Raw genomic sequence first — 11,095 nt, forward strand, 5'->3', positions numbered from 1 at the left:
CATAACCACATCCAAGACTTTCACTTTCACACTTGAGTATATGCTGTAGTGACAATAATGTCAGTTGAACTGAATGAATTATTTGAGTTATCATATTTTCAATTACATACATTCACCGTGTTTTGTAAAAGTCACAATTGGTAATTGTTAAAAATGTATTTCTTATTTTAAATATTAGTTTATAATGTTCAGCTAAATAAAATTATCCTCAAGATAAAAACAAGTGGCAACAAAAACATATTTGTGTAAAATATAGAATCTAATACCCTTGAAAGTGTATACCATCTGACTGCAAGTCGCATGATTGTGATTGCCATATTTTGAATTCTTCATAATTAAGTGAGAATTGTGATGGTCTATGTGCATATGCTAACAATATGTCAGCCAGGCTTGCCAACTTAGATTACATGGTTGGAGTAAGAATTTTATGATGGGTGAATATATTAGACACATGTATGATACTAGTATTGTCTTTAATTTGTAACATCACAACCTAATCAGATTTTGTCCTCATTTAGCATTATCAGTAACTAACGAATATTCTCCCAGAGCACTGTATATTATATTATATTATACCTCCCTAGACTTTAATTTTCTCAAATGAGATATGAAGCCCTTACAGTAGATTTTCACTCGCATTTGTAAACAACACAACACTGACGACTCCACTCCAGGTCAAGCTTGTCAATCAAAAACTCGCCAGCCTCGAATCCACGAATGAAAGAAAACTCAGGGAGCGTAAACAAAAACTTCAGAAGCCTAAATGTAAATTCTGACAGCGCATTTGTAAGTAGAGAGATGACAGTTAGTGAAGCATGCAGTTTACTTAAATACGATGTCAAAATTTGGCATGCTTTTTTTTTTTTTCAAATAACCTTTTTTTTTTTTTTATTAATTTTCAGTTTAGATTTTCATTAGTTTCTTGAGAAGTTACTTCCAAAATTAAAGGCACAAATTTAATTCCATTAAAGGGGTGGAGCTAACACTCGGAGAGGAAGCAAATGAAACACAAATAAGAAATGACAAGCACAGTCTCTGTGTCTACCGCTCTCTCTCCTCCTCTCACCTCTGAAAGTATCACTGTGAGCTGTCACTTGTCAGTAAACGTGCGCGAGTAATGAAGACGTGAGTGATCTATGCCTGTACTGCTGGATCAGAGATGGCGGATGTTTTATGGATGCTCTTTGTTGTGTCCTGGCCTTTGGTTCTGTCAGAGAGTGGAGATTATGGCGGTGAGTATTCTGAGAATTGAGACTGTAAATAATAAACTGAGTCCATAGGTTATTATTATTTTCACTTTTTAAAATATATTTTCAATGGGTGTGGCAATTATCAGTTGTTTAGTCTTTAATAAAATCGCTGGCAAGTGTTCCTGCATAATAACGGTAACTGTTGAAGTGATATATGATTATGGTCATAAAGAATTATACGCCTTTGGGGATTAATTCATGTGAAGCGATCATTTAGGCTAGTTTTCATTGAAGCACACTAACATAAGGTGGTGACTAGAAAAATGTCATTTAGTTTTTTCCCCTCTTGGTTCCTTCTAGATTCAGATGATGTGACCTGCACGTCTACTATGACCCTAAGTCAAAGTAACCTCATCTGCTCGCTCGACGAACCCACTGAGGAGGTCAAATTCCTGACACTCTGGTATTTCATTAGACATATTTACTGTAAATTGATGTAAAATATCTGTCAGTAACTTAATAAAAAAGGTTTCTGTCACTAGAGGGTTTGAATGTATTGTGAATCAATCTTTGCTTAAAGCACTAATGTTGAATAAATGGGAAATAAGAGATTGTTGTTGTTTTTTTTGTTTGTTTTTCTCCTTTTAGCAAAATGGAAGGTTTAGGGAAAAAGTGTACAAATGGTACTAAAAGAGCACGAGACATTATTTTTGAGAATTTGATCATTACAGCAAAATATGAGCTATTCTTAGGAAATGAGGTCATTAAAAAAGACATCGACCTGCCAAAAATAGGCAAGTCTATCTATCTATCTATCTATCTATCTATCTATCTATCTATCTATCTATCTATCTATCTATCTATCTATCTATCTATCTATCTATCTATCTATCTATCTGTCTATCTGTCTGTCTGTCTGTCTGTCTAACTAATCTGCCTTTGTCTTTGCAGTCAAAATCCCAGCTCCTGAAATGAAGAGTGCCACTTACATGGAGGACACAGAAGAAGTTTTCATATGGTTTGAACACACTCATGAATATGTTAATACCCTTAAATTCCAATTGGAAATCTGGAGGGACAAACTTGCAGACAAGGTGTTTCTCACAACAATTTGTTGGTTTGACTTGACTTTCCCTAAAAAAAAGTCAATTTTGAGTTCTTTTAACAAATAAACAACACCTATGTTTTCTTTCTCCACAGACCATCGGATTCATTGTAGAATATAAGAACTACAGTATCAGCAAGGATAGACTTAATGGAGATGGTGTTTACTACACACATGTTAGAGCAAAACCTGGCTGCTATTTTGATGGTGACTGGAGTGAGTGGAGTTCAAATGCCAATTTCACTATAAAAAGTGAGTGGATCTGACTGGAGATCAGATGTGTTACATGAGAAGATACTACTGTGTTTAGTATGACAAACACTCCTTTTTGTACTCATTATTGGGAAGGAGAAGAATCAAATAGCTTTAAGATTAAGAAAATGTATGAAAATGCAATATAACCATTATTAATCATGTCTGATTGTGATGTTATGAATGATAACACAGGTTCTACCATAGAAAATAATTTTCCAAAGGTTGGTTTCATCATCACCTTCTTTGTCATTCTTGTGATCATCATCTGTTTGGGGACCTTGCGATGGAGAGCGCAGTGAGTGTTTTACCTCATTTAAAAACCCACAAAAAGCTATTTTATTATTTTCTTTAACGCATATGTTCTCTCATCCAGCATAAAAGACTACATTACACCAAACATCCCACACCCGAAGGCAACTCTTGCACAAATACACAGGGTATTAAATTTCTCATATGTGTATGGTTGCTTCTTTGACGTTCTGCAAGATTAAACAAGTGAGACTCAGCGTGTTCATATACAGGCTGTTTTTATGTTTTCAGGGCCTTCCTTTCACTTTCAGTCCTGAGATATTCAGTGACGTCTTCATACACCGTGTGGATTACGTTGATGAAAAGACATCTCCTGAGCTTCAGGACGGCCTGGATGAGCGCCGCTACAGTCAAGCCAGTTCCTCAAGAACATCAGTGAGTGAAATGGACATGAAAGCTGATGAATGTCTTCCAAGAGAGCAGTCCCACCTTAAAATTAGACTGTTAGACGAATCGGATTTGTTGAAAGAAAGCGAACATGGCAGCTCTCAGAGCGTAACGGCCCCTCAACGAGAATGTAAAGACGAAGCCTATGTCACTATGTCCAGTCTCTTCAAAACGCAATGAAGACACTGTCTCAAGTCAGCTCCAGTTCACTGGTGATTTTACAGACCCTTGGTTTGTATATGATAAAGAGTTAACTGAGATTTTATGATGCATTTAATAACCCAATAGCTTGTTACATATATAAGAGGCACTTTGACACGCCACTAGTCATGTCCAGTTTGGAGCTCTGATGCTAATCAAGTTTGTACATATCATAGCAGTCATCCTCAGGTTTCATTTTCAACCAAGCATCATGCACAGCTGTGGTCTCCATTTTGGTAGCCAATTTCCTTCTGAATGTTTCAGAAACACAGGCATTAAGAGTGATAAGAAATAGAGAAATCCCAAAATTTCTGAAGTCATCACACACATACTCAGACCTCATGTAACTGCTGCTAGCCTCAGTATCTTCTGCCAGACATTTACCTATGTATTTTCATCTATAAATATGGCCGAGTAAAGCTGAGAGGTTTATGTTCTGTTAACCTCGCGCACAACTAATACAAACAGTTCAAGTGGCACTTTTTCAATAATCAGAGAATTTATTTATAATGATAAGAATTTTTAATTTTTTCTGTGTGTTATTAAAAAAACAACCGCTTTTAATGCTAATTTTGTAATGCAATTCAGCTGTAGCCTATATATATATATCATCTATATTAAAACGTCTAATAAAGAATGTATAAAAAAAACATCAGTCCATGTAACTGTAAAATATATTTTCACATTTCATGTGAATCATCTGAAGAGACTTTTAATTTTTATAACCAGCAGTTATAGCATCTGCCATAACTTGCATAAATAAATCTGAATTACAAGACTTTCATGTATCACATATACTACACTGGTTTCAGCACAAATATGATGCAGCAATTTACCCTAAAAATTAGTTACCACTGACCAAGCTCACATTTTACACACAATTTAAGCTTCTACAGTACTTCTATTATTTAATTTTCCAGATTCATTATTAATATCTTTAAAACACATTTCAGTTGTGTCAGGTTTATGAAGACTAACTTCCTTTGATTTCACAAGCATTATCAATTGGTTTAAAAGCACAACCCCTCATAACTTCCATGCATTTTTCATCATTAAAATAAAATATACATCATTATCAATAGAAGCGCTGACTCCACTGTAATAGTTCCAGAATTCATCTTTTGTCACCTGTAAATGAAAAAGAGAAAATAATATTATAAAACAAACTGGTAGCCCTTTCAGAGACCCTCATCACCAAAACCACAAAGCAGAAGGATGATCCCAACCCGGAAAGAAAGAGAAAAATTTTGGAGTGAATTTATAACAGAAATAATTTGTATTTGAGTTCTTGAGTGTTTCTCACAGAAATACGAACAGGTGCAAAGACAGCTTTCAATAGCCAAATAAAGAGGATGCATACAATCATAAGACTCAGGCAACAATACCACACCACCTGCATTTGTTAGATGGTGTGGCTGATTCTGGAATAAAACAATACATTCACTAGTGCAGCTGCTTGTCTTCAGTGAGAAACACTGTGTGCAATAAATAATTGGTTGATTTTTTTTTTTGATCATGTGTGGTAGATTCCCAAAACCCCAACGTTAATAGTTGTTAGACACCAAAGGTAAACTTGGCACCTTATTTTAGACTGAACCCTGTCAAAACTGTGCTCAAAATGTGTGTATAGTTTTTTATAAACTTTAATATATATTTTAAAGTTTATAACAAAATCTACTATGAAATGTTTAACAGAGTCATGACAGGGTCAAGAAGACATACTTTTGCTGAAGGTTGACTGTCTTTGTTCTTTACCCAAAAATAGATGTTTTAGAAGTTTAGTCAAGCTTCCATGCATTTTTCATCATTAATATAAAGTAGATATCTGTGTCAATGGATGCGCTCACGCCGGAGTAGTAGTTCAAAAACTCCTCTTTTGTGACCTGATGTGTGAAGACATAGCATTATCAAAGAGAACACTGCAGAAAATGACTTGTAATGATGCCATCGGGGGAACTTTAAGATTGTGAATGCTTAAAACCAAAGATCTTGTTCAGTCTGTGTACTATTAATGCACTGTTATGCTTGATACTACAGGTTTTAGATAAAAAAGAATGTATTTCAGAATCTTCATACCTTCCCGTCCTTTTCATCCGGAGAGTCAAAGCTGTCCAGGAATTTGCGGAATACTTGGTCTTCGGTCCACTCGCCGTTTCGGTATTTGGGGTGATGTTTGACATTGTATACTCCTTTCAGATCCTCGATTGTAATCACACCATCTCCAGTCTTATCCAGCTTTTTGAATGCCTGTTGCACCACCTCCTTTCTGGCATTAGACATGGGTGGCTGCAATCACATGAATGAAAATAATAACATGAGCACTAAACTAAACTGGTCTAAATAAAACAACACAATTTAAGTGTGTTTACCCTCAGAGTGATAAGAAACTCATCAAAATCAATTAATCCACTGCCGTCCCTATCAAATTGTTGAAAAAGTTTCATGGCCTCTTCTTTCTCAATGAGCACACCATAATCACTCAGGCCTTTCAGGAACTCTTTCATGTCCAGTGTGCGACTGTTATCATCATCCATGATCTTAAAAGTCCTGAGAACATCAGACTGTAGTCAAATATCTGCACTTCAGTCTATATAAAGCAACACATATAATGCATGCTGTACCTGCCCAGTCCCTTGATTCCTGCAGACCCTCGTGCCAAACACTGTAGCCTCAGACGCTCAATGGGGTCTGAACAATTCGCCAGCTGCTTCTTGGCATTGATTGCCATCTCTCGGTCATGCCGCGATGTACCTGCCATCCTACACCTCTCTGATCTGAAGGTGATGAGTGATTTTTAGGCCTTTATCTGTTTATTTGCCAACGATGGTTCTTTACTGGCATCCGTGGTTCTACAAAGAACCTTTAACATTCATGGAACCTTTCCATAGCACAAAAGGATTAGTTTTTCTGAATAGTAGAACAAGCTTATATAGAATTTTTAAATGTTTTTCACTCTTTTACAAACTGTTTACTTAAAAGGTTCTTTAGAAAACCAAAAATGGTTCTTCTACTGTATGGAATGACTACGAAACCCTGTGTAGTTGAAGCATCATGTATTTAAGGAAATTGTTATATGTTGTGTAGTTGAAGCATCATGCATTTAAGGAAATTGTTAAAATGTATATGAACTTTGTGTTTATCTAAGATCCTGTAACTGGTTGCCATTCCTTTGAAGTTTTTCACCTTTTTCTTTGACTAGCTCATTTTTAAATGATGTGGTGACAAAATTAATTCTAAAGCTAAAATTACTCCATGTAGTCTCTGAATATGAGCTCATAAAAACGGCATGCATTGTAATTATATTATAGTAATATAGTAGTAATTAGCTATGACTGAGTAATTCTAATCGTGGACTACTATGGAGTAAGGAAACAACATGCTCTTAAACTGCTGTAATTCAGCAAACAGCTCATGACGCCACAATATAAAGGCTTTATTTATTCATAATAATCTATTCGCTGCATACTCACGTAGAGAAGTGAAACAAAACGATGATTAATATGTTGAAACCACCTGGATTTCCTTAGTGCTGCTTTGCTCTTTCCTGTTTGAGTGTTCAGTGTTTCCATAGTGACCAGTTCTTGTATTTGATTGGTCATTCTCGCTATAGGTAAACACCTGATTAGGAGATTAGACCGCGATGTTGGACCTTCGCTGTTGTTCAAGTTTACTGGTCGTTGTTTAACAGCCAGACGGTACAAAAACAGCAACTAAACAAAATTCTTAATTTGAAACAAACAACTGCGAGGCGAGCATGACTACAGTCGATTTCTCTGTTCCAGGATGTTTGTGTAAGTACCTTCACGTTTGGAAACAAATACAATAGAAAGTTCATGAGAGGTGATGAGACCATAGATATCTTTAAATACACAATATTAAGGAACAGAAGTTAATACGATTTAATCAGTCATTTATTAATAATTGCAAGATTACATATGTGTCTATTTGGATGTACCACAATTCACTTACACCAAATATACAAATCAACAGATTCCAGCATTACACTCCAGTTGGCCATCATCAATAAACTACTTGACTCACCATATCAAAAAGATTACACCTCATTGGCAACAAAATCTTCATATATACACAGTAGATATGAATAATTATCAGCAGACCAAAAGGTATGAACCAAAAAACACTAAACAAGGCCCTCTTATTTAAACTTGAAGGGCTAAATTAGCTATGAAAATGCATTAATTCAAGATGAAACCATGATACTTAGCATTTGTGGAGAGAATAGACATGCTGTGTTTGTAGTGAAATATACATTACTCATAGCTGCTACTGCACTTCCTGTGAGAAACATGTGATTCCCTCACATCTTGCCATGCACTCACTGATCTTGTTTGAGAAGATTGTTATGTAGTTGCTAAACAGATTGTTTCAAGACATTCATATACTATCTATAAGAAAATTGCGCTTGTGATAAAGAGATGCTTATAAGTCTGGAAAACCAGCACATAAGTACTTTTTGTAATCCATTTAACCTGACACAACAGAATGTGCCCTTAAAGCTATTTTCACAGCCTTGCCTATTCTGAATAAGTGACATACATGCCAGTGCAAATAAAAAATGGCCTATCAGATATCCATCCACAAGACTAGAGATAAAATAATGTAACAAATATAACTTCATTATAAATAAGTTATTAACAGCTGAGTAACAGACATCTGAAACAAGCAAAGAATGTGTCCAAAAGATATAAATAACACAGTTTAAGTACCAAATGAAATGTTTGTGAAAATAAATATTAGACAAAGTTAATATATTTTCTTCATTCATTTAAAAAGTTAAAAGAACAGTTTCATGGATGGAATGTAATTGAATATAAGATGAATTCCACTATATACATACATACACATACATATGTGTATATATATATATATATATATATATACACATATATACAGTGGGTACGGAAAGTATTCAGACCCCCTTAAATTTTTCACTCTTTGTTATATTGCACCCATTTGCTAAAATCATTTAAGTTTTTTTTTTTTCCTCATTAATGTACACACAGCACCCCATATTGACAGAAAAACACAGAATTGTTGACATTTTTGCAGATTTATTAAAAAAGAAAAAATTTAATATCACATGGTCCTAAGTATTCAGACCCTTTGCTCAGTAATTAGTAGAAGCACCCTTTTGATCTAATACAGCCATGAGACTTTTTGGGAAAGATGCAACAAGTTTTTCACACCTGGATTTGGGGATCCTCTGCCATTCCTCCTTGCAGATCCTCTCCAGTTCTGTCAGGTTGGATGGTAAACGTTGGTGGACAGCCATTTTTAGGTCTCTCTAGAGATGCTCAATTGGGTTTAAGTCAGGGCTCTGGCTGGGCCATTCAAGAACAGTCACGGAGTTGTTGGGAAGCCACTCCTTCGTTATTTTAGCTGTGTGCTTAGGGTCATTTGTCTTGTTGGAAGGTAAACCTTCGGCCCAGTCTGAGGTCCTGAGCACTCTGGAGAAGGTTTTCGTCCAGGATATCCCTGTACTTGGCCGCATTCATCTTTCCCTCGATTGCAACCAGTCGTCCTGTCCCTGCAGCTGAAAAACACCCCCACAGCATGATGCTGCCACCACCATGCTTCACTGTTGGGACTGTATTGGACAGGTGATGAGCAGTGCCTGGTTTTCTCCACACATACTGCTTAGAATTAAGGCCAAAAAGTTCTATCTTGGTCTCATCAAACCAGAGAATCTTCAGGTGTTTTTTAGCAAACTCCATGCGGGCTTTCATGTGTCTTGCACTGAGGAGAGGCTTCTGTCGGGCCACTCTGCCATAAAGCCCCGACTGGTAGAGGGCTGCAATGATGGTTGACTTTCTACAACTTTCTCCCATCTCCCGACTGCATCTCAAATCTGGAGCTCAGCCACAGTGATCTTTGGGTTCTTCTTTACCTCTCTCACCAAGGCTCTTTTCCCCCGATAGCTCAGTTTGGCCGGACGGCCAGCTCTAAGAAGAGTTCTGGTCGTCCCAAACGTCATCCATTTAAGGATTATGGAGGCCACTGTGCTCTTAGGAACCTTAAGTGCAGCAGACATTTTTTTGTAACCTTGGCCAGATCTGTGCCTTGCCACAATTCTGTCTCTGAGCTCTTCAGGCAGTTCCTTTGACCTCATGATTCTCATTTGCTCTGACATGCACTGTCTGTGAGCTGTAAGGTCTTATATAGACAGGTGTGTAGCTTTCCTAATCAAGTCTAGTCAGTATAATCAAACACAGCTGGACTCAAATGAAGGTGTAGAACCATCTCAAGGATGATCCGAAGAAATGGACAGCACCTGAGTTAAATATATGAGTGTCACAGAAAAGGGTCTGAATACTTAGGACCATGTGATATTTCAGTTTTTCTTTTTTAATAAATCTGCAAAAATGTCAACAATTCTGTGTGCTGTGTGCTGCTCAATATGGGGTGCTGTGTGTACATTAATGAGGAAAAAATTTACTTAAATGATTTTAGCAAATGGCTGCAATATAACAAAAGAGTGAACAATTTAAGGGGGTCTGAATACTTTCCGTACCCACTGTATATATATATACACACACACACACACACACACACACACACATACATATATATATATATATATATATATATATATACACACACATACACACACACACACACACACATATATATATATATATATATATATATATATACACATACACATATATATATATATATATATATATATATATACACACACACACATATATATATATATATATATATATATATATATATATATATATGGGTAGTTGACGTATCAATGTGTCCTATGGTGTGACGGAAGAATAAAAAAAAAAAAATACTAACCTCTAACATTGAAGATAAACCTCTCTCATGCTATTTATAACTCTAAGAATGAAGATACATTCATCTCATGTTATTTTTTTTTTCTACATTTTTGCTGTCACACCGTAGGACAGTCCAATTTTTATTTGTCAAGTTATCCACCCATATATATATGTGTGTGTGTGTGTACAGTAGGGGAAAAATTATTATATCATTAATATTGATATATATTATATATATCCCCTGCTGATTTTGTACGTTTGCCAACTGACAAAGAAATGATCAGTCTATAATTTTAATGGTAGGTTTATTTTAACAGTGAGACAGAATAACAAAAAATCCAGAAAAACGCATTTCAAAAAAAGTTATAAATTGATTTGCATTTTAATGAGTCAAATAAGTATTTGACCCCTTTGCAAAACATGATTTAGTACTTGGTGGCAAAACCCTTGGTGGCAATCACAGAGGTCAGACGTTTCTTGTAGTTGGCCACCAGGTTTGCAGTTGCACACATCTCAGGCGGGATTTTGTCCCACTCCTCTTTGCAGATCCTGTAATGACTTAATGACTTTAATGACTTTGCAGATAAGTCATTAAAGTCCGTGTAAAGAGAATTCTGAGAATTGTTTCTAAACACATTACAAATGTTAGAAATGTATTGCTGAAACACATTACAAAGACTCTGAACTATGTAGTACTGAATTAAACAGTTTTTCAATTCTGTGTTCAGAATTGTTTGGGCGGGGCTAAAACGGTGGCTCGATGACGCAATGGAGCCACAGAGCGTGGCCCCGCCCCTAACACTATAATATCTGTTGAGAGGTCAAGTTCTTAGTTT

The 11,095-nt window shown here is 36.0% G+C and overlaps 2 protein-coding genes across 4 annotated transcripts; one reads left to right on the top strand and one right to left on the bottom strand.

The window, feature by feature from the left end:
• The first annotated feature begins 981 nt into the window (after nt 1–981).
• Nucleotides 982–4,225, top strand: LOC306855805 (interleukin-7 receptor subunit alpha-like). Its single transcript, XM_079394690.1, has 8 exons — nt 982–1,232; nt 1,551–1,653; nt 1,839–1,984; nt 2,142–2,284; nt 2,391–2,547; nt 2,743–2,845; nt 2,924–2,987; nt 3,091–4,225. Exons 1-8 carry the CDS (start codon nt 1,160–1,162, stop codon nt 3,424–3,426), a joined length of 1,125 nt encoding a protein of 374 aa, XP_079250816.1. The 5' UTR covers nt 982–1,159; the 3' UTR covers nt 3,427–4,225.
• Nucleotides 3,934–7,008, bottom strand: LOC306855806 (calcyphosin-like protein; the record flags this gene model as incomplete). Of its 3 annotated transcripts, none has more annotated exons than XM_079394692.1 (5): nt 3,934–4,575; nt 5,524–5,733; nt 5,817–5,994; nt 6,069–6,221; nt 6,918–7,008. In XM_079394692.1, the coding sequence occupies 4 exons, from the start codon at nt 6,203–6,205 to the stop codon at nt 4,474–4,476; spliced, it is 627 nt and encodes a 208-aa protein (XP_079250818.1). The 3 variants fall into 3 exon arrangements, with proteins under 3 accessions (XP_079250818.1, XP_079250817.1, XP_079250819.1); XM_079394691.1 differs by having other exon boundaries at nt 3,954–4,575; nt 6,069–6,325; XM_079394693.1 differs by lacking the exons at nt 3,934–4,575; nt 6,918–7,008 and adding an exon at nt 5,226–5,330 and having other exon boundaries at nt 6,069–6,205.
• Nucleotides 7,009–11,095: the final 4,087 nt, after the last annotated feature.

The sequence above is a fragment of the Barbus barbus genome, assembly GCF_936440315.1.
Source record: "Barbus barbus genome assembly, chromosome: 36".
Classification (NCBI taxonomy): domain Eukaryota; kingdom Metazoa; phylum Chordata; class Actinopteri; order Cypriniformes; family Cyprinidae; genus Barbus; species Barbus barbus.